At 38.0% G+C, this 17,285-nt stretch overlaps 1 protein-coding gene across 8 annotated transcripts in view; it reads right to left on the bottom strand.

Annotated features, from left to right (window-relative positions):
• LOC5580168 (twitchin) overlaps positions 1-17,285 on the bottom strand; it is a 95,153-nt gene that overhangs the window by 29,163 nt on the left and 48,705 nt on the right. For 6 of the 8 annotated variants that reach the window (XM_021857732.1, XM_021857738.1, XM_021857737.1 and 3 more), the window contains 5 exons: positions 13,231-13,532; positions 12,050-12,676; positions 10,948-11,987; positions 10,769-10,885; positions 10,416-10,454 (listed from right to left, as the gene is read on the bottom strand). In XM_021857732.1, the coding sequence (XP_021713424.1) occupies positions 10,416-10,454; positions 10,769-10,885; positions 10,948-11,987; positions 12,050-12,676; positions 13,231-13,532 (2,125 nt within the window). The remainder of the gene's footprint in view (positions 1-10,415; positions 10,455-10,768; positions 10,886-10,947; positions 11,988-12,049; positions 12,677-13,230; positions 13,533-17,285) is intronic. The other 2 variants (XM_021857735.1, XM_001655540.2) reach the window with 2 other exon arrangements.

Raw genomic sequence — 17,285 nt, 5'->3', positions numbered from 1 at the left:
AGGACTAAAGTTGCATCCATTTTAATATTCGTATTTTTTTTTTGATCTTAAAATGTTCTCGATTTAAATGAAAGTAGTGTCATACTAATATTCTTTACTTTTGCATTCGTTTTGCTCAACTAATTAACAGATATTATCTTATTTCGTTTAGTACGTGGTGGGCCCCATGCTATCAAAGTTACCCGCATTTTCAAGGATACCCCGTTTTACGGTACACGTCGAACACGTGCCAAACGTACAAATTGAAAATTAAACAGCGAAAAGAAACCGCGAGCATCGGGGTCTCTCAAGGGGTACCGCAGCTTGTAGGTTGAAGCGCCCATCTAGCGAATAGGGAGTCGTGGGTTCGATTCCAACCGGAGCACGCGGTTTCTATACGCAGTTTCAATTTGTACATTTGACCCGTGTTTCGTCGTGTATACTGCCCTGCTTGTCCCATGTTCTATGTAAACCTTATGGACTGTGGGTCAATTATGTGCAGAACGGCAGTACATGTACATTTCGAAACATCAAAACCTTTTTAAATAGTTTTTTTTACCGAATTTTTATTAGAAATGCAATCAAATTTGGTTGAAAGCATATTTTTTAGTATTTGATAGAGTTTGATAAAAATATGTATAAAAGACGAATAAATATATTTTGAACTAAATTAGTTTGAAAAATATCGTCAAAATATGTACAAAATGTTAAAATACTTGTCAACGTCTGCTGGACGAGATTCCTATTGTTCGTGGCTCCCTTAATCCCGTAGAAAATAACAAAATAGTTATATGTTTGTTTGAAACATAATGAGTTACATTTTTGTTTAAATTATAACATATTTTGTTTCAATTTTGTTGAATGTAGAGGAAATTTTGTTATAGTTTTTGTTATGTTAACTACTAACTAGCCAAAATTTAAACATATTTTGTTAGAATAAACGCACTAACTGAGTAATAAAAACTGTTACAACTCTGTTGTAATGTACTGGTCGGGTAACTTCTGCGTCCTGCGACATGAGTCCCCTCGTGATGTAAGGGAACCCGACCAGAATTGTAAAAAAAATGTTACTAATTTAGCGCCGTTTTTCTAACAAAATATGTAATAATTTTAGCTGATTAGTAGTTAAAATAACAAAAATTATAACATAATCTTTTCTACACTAAACAAAATTTAAACAAATTATGCTATAAATTAAACAAAAATGTAACTCATTATGTTTCAAAGCAAACTAAAATATAACTAATTTGTTATATTCCATAACAGAATTACAACAAAATTTGTTATTTTCTTCATATGAGTAAAAGCTCGCATCCCAACCAGTGTATTACAACAAAATTGCAGCACAGTGATATCAAGATTTGTTACAAATAACAAAATTTGTTTCATTTTTGATAAAAGCACTATGAGTTGTTGGAGGAAATTGTAACAAAATTAAAATGAAATCAGTTATAATATCAGAGGCTGTTTTGATTCCAAAAAAAGTTATAGCACCATTTATTAAATAACTGAAAATTTGAAACATTATGAGTTACATATTTGTTTAAATTATAATATTTTTTGTTTCAATTTTGTTTAGTGTAGAGGAAATTGTGTTATAATTTATGTTATTTTAACTACTAATCAACCAAACCTATAAAATATTTTGTTAGAAAAAACGTGCTAACTGAGTAACAAAATCTTGTGCAACTCTGTTGTAATCCACTGGTCGGGATGTAAAAGCAATTGGTCACAGATTTTTAATATCAAATTGTGGTACAATTATGTTTCAAATTGAAACTAATTCCAAAAAGCATTTCTTACTATAACTGATTTTGTTTAACCCGTATCCGACTGGGTTACGATTTTTTTCAAATTGTTATTGTGAACCAATTCAACAGATTTAGATGCGGTTTTCATTAAATGCAATCAAAAAGCTTCTAATTTCATTTACTGGCACAAGTGAACCAATTTATTTCTGCTGGCCGGAATTATTCCGGTGTCCTCCTGGGTCAGGTCGGTTAAAAATTAGATCAACTTCCTTTTCTGGACAGTTTTATCATAGCAAATGCTGTTTATACATCTCAAATTTAACTGAAAACTGAAATTATGTATCCTCAGGTAATATTGTGATATCGTAGGGCAACTGATTGCGGTCAAGGTCACTTTATGGTCATCCAGAAGATTCGGAACATCCGTGAAAAGGGTCATATCTTTAAAATTACCCTAGAAAGCTGGGATTTATGATCTCGAATAGTCATTTCTTGGTCCTCCGGAAAATCTGGAACAATCGTAAAAGTGGACATATCCTGAAACTTGACCTAGAGAGCTGGGATTTCATTCAAACGATGAGCTTCAAAAAAATATACCAACGTTGTCTCGGCATGATCTCGAATGGCTATTAATTGGTCCTCCGAAAGATCCGGAACATCCGTAAAAGTGGACATATCCTTAAAATTAACCTAGAAAGCAGTTTTTTTTTTCAAACGACGTGCAGTGATGAGCTTCAAATATGTCATCGTTGCCTCGGTGTGATCTCGAATGATTTTTCTATGGTCCTCCGGAAGATTTGGAACATTCGTAAAAATGGAAATATGCTGTCAATTGACCCTACGAGCTACGTTTCTTTCAAACAATTTCTTTTTGGAAAAAAAATTGCTGCTCTCTTCGTCAATTGGTCAATTTTTAAGGATGTTTTAGACTTTCCGGAGTAACACACCATTAATGACCATTCAAGATCTCGATTGAAATGTGGCCTTTAACGCCAAAAAAGAGATATTTGAATTGCCGCAATCAGTTTTGAATATTCTTGAATATTATCTCAAGGAAGGAGAAATGGGATCATTTTTGACCAATCAGCACTGTGAAGAAGCTGTAATTTTGTTGGGGAAAGAGCTTTAAATCTCAAATTTTCTGACTTTAAACTTCTACAGTTATTCACTGAGATTTTTCTTTGCCGATTGATCATTTTTGCATGTGCATATCTTTAGACAAGCACGAAGATACTCTATGCCCTGGGAAGTCGAGAACATTTCCAATCCGAAAAGATCCTCGACCGGTGAAAACAAACCCTTGTCCCTCAGCTCAATTTTCTGAAAAGCTGCGCGTTTATCGCTATCCCAAACATGAAATTATTTCATCCGAATACTCGGAGCCGAAATCATTCGACTAGCCATAATTCATGTTTTTTAAACTATAAATTACAAGATTTCTCCAGGGGTTCCGCCAGAGATCCACCCAGGAAAAACTTTTTTTCGCTACTAGATTTTTCAAACCGGTTCCGATAGGGATCCAGAAATACCATTCAATTCCCCCAGAAGTTCTGCCTGGAGTTCCTCTGAGGAATCCTCCAAGGATTATTCCAGGAATTTCTCCATTATTTTACGAATATCTCCAAGGATTTTTCTGGGAACTTTTTCAGGAATTCATCCAGGGCTTAATAAGGATTCCTCCAGAGATTCCTCCAAGGATTCTTCAAGTGATTTCTCCTTATTTACTATCAGAAATTCACCCCAGGAAAATTCCTACAGCGATTCTTGCATAGATGCCTTCAAGGTTTTCTCAAAAAATTCCTCCAAGGGTTGCACTTGGACAATCTTCTCAAGGATTACTTCAAATATTTTTCCCGCGATTTCACCAGAAATTCATCTATGGATACTTGAATGGATATCTCTGGGAATTATTATGGAGATTTCTTCTGAGTTTCTCCAGAAATCCCTTCAGGGATTCTACAAAAAAATACTTTTCGAATTCCTATAGGGATTTCCTATGAGTTTTCTCCAAGAATTCTCCCAGGTATTGCTCCAGGAAAATCACTACATGAATTATGCCTAGGATTTTTACAGGTCATCATTCGGGGATTCCCTTGAAATGTCTCTAACGATTCGTAACGTACATCCGAAAATACCTCCGGAGATTCTTCCAGAGCTGGCCCTATGCATTCCTACGAGGATGTCATAAGGAATTACCCTTATAATTCCTCCAGGGATAACTTCACAAAGGAACTTCTTCATTGAAGATATTTTAGGAGGTGTCCCAGGAGGAATCCCTTAAAGAATCCTTTGAGGATTTCGTGATGTAATTTCTTTTAGAATCCCTGGAGGTGCACCTGATGGAATCTCTGGTTGCATCCCTGTTGCGATAATGGAATAAATTTCGGAAGCAATTGCTGGAGGAATCTCGAGCAGGCTATTTGGGGATACCCCTATTTCTACCCTCTTCTGGACAAATCACTGTAGAAATATCTTGAGCAATCCTAAATAAGATTGATCTAGATTATCCCTGGAGGAGATCCAGGAGAATGCTTTGGAGACATCTCTGCGAGAACCCCTGTAGATTCTCCTGTACGAATGCTTGGAGGAGTCTCAGAAAGATTTTCTAGAGTATCCTCTGAAGGGGAAATCGCTTGAAAACTCCCAGAAGAAGTCTCTTAAGGAATTTCTGGAGCTGTCGCTGTAAGGATTCCCGAAGGAATCCTTGTAGAAATTTCTGAAGAAATCCAAATAGAGATATTACTGGAAGAAATCACTGGAAGTATTCCTGCAGGAATTCCTAGCGAAACCTCTAAAAGAAACCATGTAGAGATTTGCCTGCAGGAAGCCCTAGAATAACCCTTAGAGGAATCCACGGAGAAAACCCTGAAAGAATTGCTGAAGGTATTCCTAGAGCCTTATCCGAACCGATTTAAACATTTGGTGGCGATCAAAAGGTCTTCCTGAAGGAATCTCTGGCAAAATTTTTAATGGAATCGCTGGAGAAATCGTTGTGGGGATTACTGTAGAAATTATTTTAGTAGAAACTCTGATTAAATTCTAGGAGGAATCTTTGATGGAATTTTGGAGAAATCTCTGCATGTGTCTCTGTAGTAATTTGAGAGGAATTCTCGAAGGAATCGCTGGAGGTTTTCCTGAAGGAAGTCCTGGAACTCGTTAGAATTCTGTTTAAACTACAGTTACCTCTCCCTTACTCGATATTCCGTATCTCGATATCGAGTTAGAGAACCATAGTAAAAGTTGGTTTTCATGGCTAACTCGATGGTCCCTTGGAACGCAGTTGCACTGCTTCTGTGTTCTGTAACTCGATACCTCCCTAACTCGATGGTCCCTTCAATATCGAGTAAGGGAGAGATGACTGTAATTCCAAAATGGCGATTACTTTAAAATGTTCTAACATATCAGCAAAAAATGTCTTTCAACTTAAGTAAAAACCTGAATTATGACTTTTAGAATTATTGCGGATCATTTTATTATCTTTTTTTTTATCCTTTTGTCGTTACGAAAATGGTTTTGAGAATTGAAATATAATTATTTTATGTTTGGGAGGCTCATGTATCCGTAGCGGTAAACGCGTTGAGGAGCAAAAGTTCGATTTCCACATGATATACACGTGCAAAAATGATCAATAGGCAAAGAAAGCTCTCAGTGGAAGTGCTCAACTGTGAGAGTGCTCAAGAGAACACTAAGCTGATGTAGGCTCTGTCTCAATTGGTTCAAATTGCCAATTCTGCAACTTTGACGAAGAAACCATATGTCTGTCTAAATGTTTTGAAAAAAAAAATAGTTTTTCTATCTCACTGCTAGATGGATTGATCACAAATCTTTTTGCATCAAAAGATGCGCTTTAATATACCGTAAAACGGGGTAACTTTGATAGTTTTTTCGAAGAAAACTTGAATATTTATGCATGTTGTTTCAAAGAATTATAATTTACATTTTTAAAACAAGTACTGGTATCCTAGCTATCGATTGCAGTCGATAGATTGCCAAAAGATTTTTTTCAAATGGATATATAATTTTTCAAATAATCGAAAGTTGGTTTTCTGTTCTGGGGTAACAAATGAATCGAACAAAATTGAATGAATAATGAACATTTGTAGGGCATTGCATACCTCTAGGCGTTTAACGTTATATGGAAATTTCTGACTTAGATTACAAAAATAGTCCCAGTTTGTGAAAATGCATTTCGCTAAGAGATTTGAGACCGTATTCAAGTTCTATGATAACTAGGCTGTCAAAGATAAGTGGCCAATTATTCAAAACTACATCAAATAGTGATTCTAGAACAGATTGTTTGTAAGCGTTTCGAAAATGCTAAAATTGTGTCAATTTTTAAAGTTCGTATAAAAAGCCTCAAATGTTCTTGATTCAAATGAAAACCGCTCTTATATCTCTTATCTTTAGTTTTGCATTCGTTTTGCTTAACTGATAAACAAAAATTATGATATTTCGTTTAGTATGTGGTGGGTTGCGCACTATCAAAGTTACCCGCATTGTCAAAGATACCCCGTTTTACGGTACCAAGAAACTTCTCCCAACAAACTATATCGCTAAAATCAACGGTTTGGATGCTATTCATAAAGCGCATGAAATCGACAAAATAAAACAAAGTGTATTGGACTGAAAGAAAGACATTTTTTTAAGGCAGCATTCATTTATTACGTAACGCTAAAATTTAAAATTTATAACTAGCTTCGGGGGGTGCAACTCATTTTGTATACAAAATTTTAAAATTTGGTATGAGCCGCTTGAGCACACTCACCCCCTACCCACTAGAGCGTTACGTAATTTGTGGACGGCGCCTTTGAAGGAAGCACCACACTAGACAACGTGCTAGCATGCAAAGCCCTGTGGCACAGTCGGAAAACATTCCTCAGAAAAAGTTTTCCAGCCTGATGCGGGAATCGAACCCACACTCCTTGACTCGATGCAATTAAATAATAATTGGTAACACAAAGTCCGCTGATATTTTGGTCGACACCAGATTTTTTTTGAAAATATTCAATATTTTTTAACTGGTAATGTATCCTAGGAACATATTTGACGCGTTAGCTATGCTGTAAAAAAATGCATGCAATTGCTTCATGCTTGGTGCAGAATCGCAGAAATATCGTCCAATAAAGCTTCATGAGTTTATTATAAATTTATTCGTTGAGAATTTTGTCAATTCTAACATAAATTCCATGATTTTATTGACAATTTCAATGTTATTTATTAAGACTGGAAAGTTCAGATGCTCAGAATAGAAATAGAATCTGAAATGAATATTTTAGCTTTGTCACGAATTAAGCGTTGATTAGTTTTAATCATAGCCAACGTTTCGATCCAGTTGTTGGCATCTTTTTCAGGGCTGGATGGGAATTTTACGTGGTAAAATTCTTGTTCCTTACCTCCCACCCAACATCCGATATAGGGTGCTGGTGATGAATAAGACCCGTGCGATACCCAATCGAGACAACCACAGTGTGCGCTACACGAGTAAACGACAAGTTGATTCCCATCGAGCCCTGAAGAAGATCCCAACAACTGGATCGAAACGTTGGCAATGATTTAAAATAATCGACGCTTAATTCGTGACGGAAAGCGGAAATTTCCAATTATCATCATCAAAGCCCAGTCAATCTTCCTTAAAATATGTGGTTTGATTGTAACACGTGTGCTGGTTGAGGTATTAAATGGTCAGTGTTCAAACGGACCGGTCTTGATGATATCTTTTAGCGTTCTAAAGATATGGTAAGAACTCCATCAATTCTGATTTTTCCGAAGCCATTATCGTACACATGTATCATCAAATATATAAGTTCCATTATTACAGCAAATAATACAAGTATTTTGACATTTCGAATGCGTACCCCAGCGTTTTCCGGAAACCAGAAAAAAAACACTTGGTCCAGTCTGTCTGAACACCGACCAAATAGCGTTTAAAAATGTTTAGTTTATATATTAAGACAACTTAATCGGGGAGCGTAGAGCAAATGTCCCCTGTACCCCTTTCTAAGACTGATCACAATTCAATTTCAATCAGCCTCATGGATTAGGTACCGTTATAATGTTGAATATCAGATGTTAATGGTTTATGTAAATTAAAATTATTGTAATCATCTATATAAATAAAAATGGAATGGTGTTTGTATGTCACTAAATGGCTTAAGAACGATTCAACAAATTTCATAATTTATAGTATTCGTGGAATATTTCGACGTGTTTGTGTTCATGATATTCACCGGGAAAGTCGAAAAAACGAGAATGAACGGAACTGTGCAAATCAAATGGAGAGTCACTTCACTCGAGCCGATAATTATCACCGAGCTATACGAGATCGACAATTACCATCTCACGCCACTCGTAGAATAAGGCCAAATAGCGTGGGACACGGTCATATGAAAACCAGAAATTCTCGCTCCAGTCCAGTTTTTGGATTCCATTTTGGTCGATCGATGAAACTATTAAATGTTTGGCGTCAGTCTTTCAAAGTTTATGTGGGATTTACTATGGGAAAACTGCCTTTGCGAAAAAAATCACCAGTCGCCCAGATCTTCGTAAAAAATCTGAACGCAGATCTCGATAGGTGTTTTTACGACAAAGAAAATTGTCACAAAAACGGCAAAGCAATTTGATGCTTCATCATAAAAATACCTATCGAGGAAAGCGTTTAAATATTTACAGAAGGCAATGGGTGAACTCCAGTGAATTTTCATTTAAAAGGTAAATTTTCCCATAGTAAATCCCTTATAAACTTTGAACGGCTGACGCTCGAATCTAGTTTCACCACTCAAGCAGAAATTTTGCACAGGACCAAAATGTAATACAAAAATTTGACTAGAGCGAGCATTTTAATTTTGTCCCACACTAATGGACAATTGATGGATCCCTAACAGGACATTGATCTACGACTTTAGTGTAAACTTCGGAACCAGTAGCTTCATAAATCTTAAGGTGCACAAAGAGCACACACTAAACGTCCGTTCAAGCAGAAAATTTGATCGATTGGTCAGCACTAGCGAGTAATCGATCAAGTTTTCATATTGAACGGGTATGTTGTTCTCTAGTTTTCGGAGATTTGAGACACGATTCCGATTCATTTTTACCTTAAGAGGAAGTAAATCCAATCATTAGGGCTTCACCAAATCTACGCATTTTTTCAGCAAAAGCTACGAAAAATCGCAGCGATTTAGTCGCTGTAAGTAGTAATATATGAAACAATCTAGACCAACACGTAGCAGCGAAACGGCAATTTTTCGCCTAGAAGCTACTGTTACCGTGCGGGATCGAAATCCGTACACCTAAGCAATAAATCTATTTCTGTCCACTTCACACAAAATGCCTACTATTTGTATGAAGTGTGTGGATTTTGAGCCTGATCGGATTTCAGTTCCCCTACTGTATAGTTTCAGCGAAATTATTCATTTGTTAGGAGGGCCTCAACGAGCTTAATATTTGCATGAGAAAACCGACTTATATATGTTCCAATAATATTTTAGGCTATAAATGGCCTATAGTCAATGAATTCTCTTCATTAATGACTCAAAGATTTCCAATCAATAGAGAAGAGACTGCAACTAACCGGAAAACTGAGAAACAATTTCATTGTGTCAATCTGTCACGAAATGGCCTACTTTCCTGCACTGAAGTATGCAGTGCGAGAATAGTCATTACGCAACTGAAACCAGTGCGGTAATGATTCATTACGCAACGCTTTCTCATTACGCAACTGTTTTGAATTGCGTAATGAATCATAACACAACATTTTTTCAGAAATTGTAAAATAATGGTGAATGCATTCCGATATCATTTCTGATATCCTCAAGTAGTCTTCTACGAAATTGCAAAAAATGTTGTACGCAACTCGTTGCAGAACTAGATTTTTACAGCACTTGTCGTAATTATCCTATCGTAATTATAAATTTACGACTCGTGCTGTAAAAATCATCATTCTGCAACTTGTTCCGTAAACTACTATTACGCAACTTAAACCAGTGGTGTAATGATCCATTACGCAATGCTTTTCCATAACGTAACGCTTTTTCATTACGCAACTGTTTTGATTTGCGTAATTAATCATTACAAAAAAAAATATATCAGAAATTGTAGAATAATGGTGAATGCATTCCAATATGATTGCTGATCTTCTACGAAATTGCAAAAAAAAAAATGTTGTACGCAACTCGTTGCAAAACTCGATTTTACAGCACTCGTCGTAATCAATCAATTCGGCAAGCCTCGTTGGATAAATGTACGACTCGTGCTGTAAACATCATCATTCTGCAATTTGTTGCGTAAACTACTATTTCGATACATTTGATCTATTTTTTTCATACAATATTCAAGCATGTTGAGCCCCTTCTTAGATTTGATAGATTTCGCTCAAACTTTCAAATTTCTGGCGCCAAAATAAACGTAATTGAGGAATATAACTTGATAATTTTACGATTCAATTCTCCCATATGAAAATGAGCCACCGTAATGCACATCTAAACCAGGCGAACATGTCTTTATCTCTTGCCGAACAAATCCGAACTCCATAAATGTGTCCCCGTGTACTGTCTGTATAACGTTAGCATTTGGGTGAATAACCTGGCCTCGATGCTGCTGCTGCTGACCTGTACACAACTTCGGGATACACATCACCGCGCGCTTCTAGCCAGCGTCAACGCACGAACGAATCGTGCACCGGATATTCACCTTTCGTTCGTCGACAACCTCTCCGGGTCGTAGTTTGGTCTTTGATCGTCAAGATCGCCATCATCCACAGCGTCCGGGGTCCAGGTTATCAACCGACAATTGAATGTTTGTGTTTTTTATGAGTGTAATTGTGTAATGAGAACAAGAAACATTGAGGTTAGATTCAACGTCGCAATATTATTGCGAAACACATACTGAGACAAGTTGGTGTTTGAGTGAATGATTCAGAAAAGAACATCGAAACGTTTTCTGTTTCAGGAGATCTCCATTTGTACGCATAACGTATTACTACATATATTTCTACCTGTGAAAAATTCTAGGCACGGAAATAGGAATAAAATGCGAATACTCACATCATCACCCATCAACAAACTTGGACGACGATCGTCCAAGAATGAACCACGTCGACTTCCGCCCTTGTCACGCACGATTTCGATGCTGGGAGCTTCCAGACCCTTTTTGGGCTCGGGCTGTTAAGATAATAAAAACTTAGTCAGAAACGCATCAGAATAGAAGAGTTTGAACAACTCACCTCTTTGGTCTCCATGATCTTCGGCACTTCCGGTTTCTTCGCCTCCTCGACCTTGATTTCGATCTTGTCTTCCTTCTTCGCCTCTTCAACCTTGATTTCGATCTTCTCTTCCTTCTTGGCGGCGACCTTCTTCTTGACTTCCTTCTTTTCTTCAACCTTCTTCTCTTCCACCTTTTTCTCCTCGGCCTTCTTCTCCACCTTGATCTCAGCCTTCTTCTGTTCCACCTTTACCTCGGCCTTCTTTTCTTCGACCTTGACTTCAGTCTTCTTGACCTCGGCCTTCTTCTCCTCGACCTTGACCTCAGCCTTCTTCTCTTCAACCTTAACTTCCACCTTCTTCTCTTCAACCTTCTTCTCTTCGACCTTCTTCTCCTCAACCTTCTCCTCGACCTTCTTCACAACCTTCTTCTTCTTTTCCTCTTCCTTTGGCTTCGGTTTCTCAATAATCTTAACCTTAGCCTCGGACTCGTCACTCTGCTGTTCGTTGCTGATCGACACCTTGTAGGTACCGGCATCCTCAACGGTACAGTTCTTGACCGTCAGCTTAGCCATGCGGCCGCTGAACTCCTGAATGACGGTTTCGCTGGTCTTCAAGATCGTCTTGTTCTTCATCCAGTACACCTTGAAGTGGCGATCCGGGTGGACCAGGCCAACGGCCAGCGTCAGATTGCCGCCTTCATCAACCTCCACATCCTTGAGTTTCGGATCGATGATCGGCTTGGTCGGCGGTGGCTTCTCGAATACGATGTCCTTGATCTCGATCACCTGCGAGGTCGCCTGGCCCTTGTCATTCTTGGCAACCAGTTTGTACGCACCAAAGTCGGCCTCGCTGAGCTCGGTGATGTTGAGCTTGACGGAGAACTCGCCCTGGCGAGTTTCTTCGATCTTGATCATGTGACGGTGCGTCTCCTTGATCACCGTCGTCTCCTTCATCCAAATGCATTCCGGCTTGAAGCGGGACGCGACCGCACACTCGATCGACGCCGTTCGCTTCTTGACGTTCGTTACCAGTTTCGGTTTCTCCTTGATGACCGGAACAACTGGAAATAAAATTTGCGTTTAATAAATCTGAAATCCTTCTCCATTGAAGTTTTATACTTACTCTCAATGTTAAGAATTAAATTGGCATTTAATTCACCGAGAATATTCTTAATGTTACACTTGTACGTGCCGGAGTCTTCCGTCTGTGGATCCTTCAGCACCAGGGAAATGTGGTATACGTCCTTTTCGGCCGTCATCGTGATCTTGAGCTTGCTGGTTTCCTGGATGATTCGGCCCTCGCGAGTCCACGTGATGTCTGGCTTGAGATCGGTTTTGACTTTGCACTCCATGCGAACCAGCTTGCCATTGTCCAGAGAAACGATGTGTGGCTTCTCGACGAAGATCGGTGCGTTCTTCGTCGATTCCTGCTCGGACTCAATGTTCAAGTTCAGTGTCGCACTGCTCTCGCCGAACTCGTTGCTGATCACGCACGAATAGCTGCCACCGTCCTCCGCACTCGGATCTTTGATGTTCAACGTCAGCTCGTACGTGTCTTCGTCGACGGTCTTCACCTCAAGGGCCACCTTGTTGGACGATTTGACCTCCTGTTTTTTGCGCATCCACTTGACGGTCGGTTTCGGTTTCGATCTACATCTACACTTCATCGTTATCAGCGTGCCCAGCTTGTTCGGGATGATCTTCGGTTTCTCCACGAATGACGGAGCAAAGCCTCGATCGTTTTCGTTCGCTAACGGGTGAAACAGGGAAAGAAAAACTGCATCAGTTTGTGACTCAAACCAAACCACCTTTAAGCTATTCAGTTGGCTGAATATGTTGAACTGCAGTTCACGTCAGTTGTCTACGCCTAATAGCTTCTACGCTCCGAAGGCCACCATCACATCAGAGAGGCCATTTGTGAGAAAGAAGTCAACTTTTAGTGCGAAGCTCATCAGCTTTGATCGTTAATACAAGCTACTTGAGAAACGAAAAAAGAACTAAAGAAAAAGATTGAATTGATGAAGATGCTGTTGAGAGGTTGTAAGCTCGCGGGAACTCGCAGCAGGTTAATAGCGCAAGGTTTGTCTACCGCGGGAGCTTTGAGCGCGCAAGTGAAATGATGAATGACCCTCTCGGAGAAGTTTGCTATCGTAAGAACACATTTCTTGTTTTCTCTAATCAAACGATTTGCTTTCTGAACACGTGAATAACAGACTACAGTTACAGCAACCCAGCAACTGGAAGCAGCTTAATTGAGGTTTTCGTGGTTGAACTTCACCCCATCTGGTCCCAAGGTCCCGTTACCTTTGAAGTTAAGCGTAATGTGCGCGTTGCTTTCCCCAAATGGATTGAAAGCATGACACCGGTAGATGCCTCCATCGTTGGCGGTCGGTTGCGAAATTTGCAGCGTCAGCAGGTAGGTATCGTTCGAGATTGCTTTGCGCAAGATTTTGAACCGTTCGCCATCGGTGATGGTTTCGGTGCCGTGGAACCAGGTAATGTCGGCCACCGGCAAGGCCTCCAGGATGCACTCCATCGAGAGCACTTCGCCCTTCTGGGAAATGGTGGGCTTCTGTGGAAAGCGGGGTGGTTTACCCTCCGGGTTTCTGCGGGCGGCGGCGCGTTGGTGAACGGGAAAAAGTGGAGAGGTGTTGATTTCTTGTGACTTGAGACTTGGAACGTTGTTGAGAGCGTTGATCTTGGTCTTAGCTAATTTGGTGCTGATCACCCGATTTGAAGCAGGTTGCAATTGATTGAGTTTTTTTTTTGACAAGAACTATAACAGTCATTGTTTATGCTATGGTATTCTTAGGATCTTGTAGAAGTCAAAGATTAGAACATTGCTTTATTTATTGTGAATAAAACAATTTTCCTGAGGTATTCACAAAGTTTTTAGTAATTTTGAACGTACCAGGAATATTTGAGCTCATGAATTTTGTGAACTTGAATATATATCATAAAACTGTATACTTCTATGTTCATTTACTGAGGAAAATAGGTTTGGCCTATTAGAGTCTACTTGCAGAAAAATCAGGTTTCCAAGAATTTGCTGTACTTTAAATATAAGATACTACATGTGCGAATTTAGATCTACAGTCAACTCTCCCTCACTCGATACATCGCTTTTCGATATATATATATATATATATATATATATATATATATATATATATATATATATATATATATATATATATATATATATATATATATATATATATATATATATATATATATATATATATATATATATATATATATATATATATATATATATATATATATATATATATATATATATATATATATATATATATATATATGGTCCCTTCAATATCGAATTATCCAGTGTTGACTGTATTTCTAATTTGACATTTAGCATTGCTATAATTTTGAATCACTCAATATAAAATAGAAGATGCGAGAAAAGAGTACAACAGGTGTTCTAGGTCACCCAAAAACTCCCAGGAATAAAGATCCCAAATTTACATGGATCATCAAATCTCGCGTTCAGTATCATAAGGGCGTAACTGCAGTGATCGATTTCTCTTCATAGATTTTCTCTTTAGCTAATAACTGGCCGGGCAATTGTTGTCGACCACTATTTTCGATTATGTATGAAGTTCTCATCGCCCTTCGCCATGCTGCATCGTAAAATGTTATGAAAATTGATTGAATTTCTTGTACGGATTCAAAGAGAAAATCGACTAAGAGAAATCGATCACTGCAGAAACGCCTGTATGATACTCAACGCGAGAAATGTCCTTCAAATATGGTACCCAATAAACATTTTTGCTGAACATAAGTTGAACTAATCACTGTGCAGCATACTTCAACTCAAGGAACTAATACATAGTATACATAAATAAATATAAGTATAATATTGTATTGGGTCGTAAGGATGTTGTTTTTATTTTTCAAAAACTCCATGGATCAACAAGCATAATAAGTTACCTTATGATGATTTTTTTTTACCACAGGGGTTTCTTCAGACATATTCACAGACCTTAACAGAAGGCTTCAGGAATGATCGCCTCAAAAATTATATAAAATCGTTTGGTGGGACATCGACGCACTTTTCTAAATCATTTCCATAATTTTTCAAGAAACCGATCATGTATTCTACAAAAAAAATTCAACCATTGGCTAATTGGCAAAAAATCCTTGAGTTTCTATTAGAAACCATTGAACAGATTTTCCCAGCAATGTACACCTAGTATTTCATGTATCGTTCTGAAAGTTTCTCCAGGAATTCTTCCTGGGATTTGTTCAGCAAGTCGTAATGATTCTTCAAATTATTAGATTGTCTCCAAAAATATTTCCTGATTTTTTAAGGCATCCCTTCAAAGAATTTTCCAGAAAATCTTCTTGAAAGAATTTTTTTCCAATACCTTACAGGCCTATATAGTTATAATCCACCACGAGTTAGTAAAATTACTATTTTACAAACTAATAATTCTTGAGTAGGGAGTTTATGCCGGTTATGGACGTTTTACGTATTATGGACCCCCTACAGAAAATCATTAAATCAAACATTCCTATTATGGACATAGGTGGGGTCCATAATAAACAAAAGGACAACAGGTTTTCAAATGTATAGGGGAAGAGCACCAATTTTCAATCTAGAACTAACTTTCGACCCATCAATACGATTTCATTTAGGGTAGGTGTACCAGTTATGGACATAATGGTTCCCTGTTTCGCCATACGTAATTACTGTAATGTCTTCAAATTTTTAAAATTTGTGTGTGTTGTAGTAGTTAGATTTAAGATATATCTTGATGCTAAAACATTCAAAAAGATTTAAAATGTGAAAGTTATCAAAATTTCACGTATGGCCAAATAGGGATCCACTATGGCCATAATTGGTACACTTTCCCTATTTATTTATTTATTTAATCTTCGGCCAACTGGGTCGCACAGACTAATGGCTATGACATTTAAATACAATACATCATCACACGAATTACAAAACATAAAAAAGAAAACATTGATATACGGATATTAACAATCACTGAAAGAATATTACAGCCAAAATTGAGAACATTATACAGAAACAGGTCATATCGAAAATTGAGCTGTGCGTGCAGATGGCCGCCACACTGATTCGGAAAAGTCTCTGAATACACTACATCGAACTCCACTGGGCCTATTTGAAGTCCTTAAAGCAGCATCTCTGAACTTAGCATTGACGATAACTTTGAACGAGACGTAGTTCAGTGTGAGAACGTTCCTCCACGAGGGTACCAAGCCTTTGACATGCAATACATCTGTTGCTCCTATCGATTCGCAGATCGATTGCCTCACTTCGTCCGTTGTTACGTCTGATGCGATGTTGGAAACATACAACTGAAGACTCGTTTCATCGGGCGCTGCCACTAGATCATTTGTCTCAACTCTTTTGTTGAAGACAACGGAGAACTTGTTTCATTGATAAATCGTTCGGATTGGTTAATAATGATGTTGGATTTCGAAGTCAAAGACGATGGCTTACATGCCAGCCGTTATTAGCGGCGTTATTAGTAATCATTCGAGAAATCAAGTAGTCTACATCAGATTTCGTTGCATAATAATTGTTCTTCTTTTCCTGGACAGCCTTTTAGAAACGTGCATGTTTGAAAACGCGCATGTTCGAAGAATCGCACATCCAAAAAATATTTTGATGCAAACATACACTTGCACATCCTTTGTCGTAATGACAATCCTACACATTTGGCGTGGTAGCGTTGATCTTCACATAGCCCTTCACATGAAACGACTATATCTTCGGGAACAATTTCAGCCTTGCACGTTTCACAAAGTAATCATTTTCGGTCAACCCTAACCGTGCTACGCAAGTTACACTGCTTCAAAACCAGATGGCAGAAAGATGCGATCAGTAGGTAGGGGCTCCTGGGGTAATATGCACTGCCGGGGTAAAATGCAACTTGTTAATTTCTCTTAAATAAACGAGTTTTGAGAGAATAACACTATGCGGATTGATGAAACGTTGCAAATTGTTGACGCCCTACATTTTGAAGAACTTAACAGGGAGATAGAACAATAAATTCGAAAAGCACGTTTATGATGCAACTTCCCCGATCATTTCACTTGTTGTTTTGGAAGCGATGAATTGAGAATTTTTATATCCTTTCACCATAAAACAGATGATTAGAGACTGCGTAAGTTGTTGATGACATGATTTGGCGAAATAACTCAACGATTTCTATTTTCCATAACATTTTCTGTTAAGCACCAGGTTGGGCCACATGCACTTCATTGGTCGGGGCAGAACGATCCATTTCAAAATAAACTACGATCATAATAGTTAGGTCATTTTAAGCCTTTACTAACGTATTTATGCACAATTGTATCATCTT

The sequence above is a fragment of the Aedes aegypti genome, chromosome 1 (assembly GCF_002204515.2).
Source record: "Aedes aegypti strain LVP_AGWG chromosome 1, AaegL5.0 Primary Assembly, whole genome shotgun sequence".
NCBI classification, from domain to species: domain Eukaryota; kingdom Metazoa; phylum Arthropoda; class Insecta; order Diptera; family Culicidae; genus Aedes; species Aedes aegypti.
This window is presented reverse-complemented; position numbering and strand designations above follow the sequence as displayed.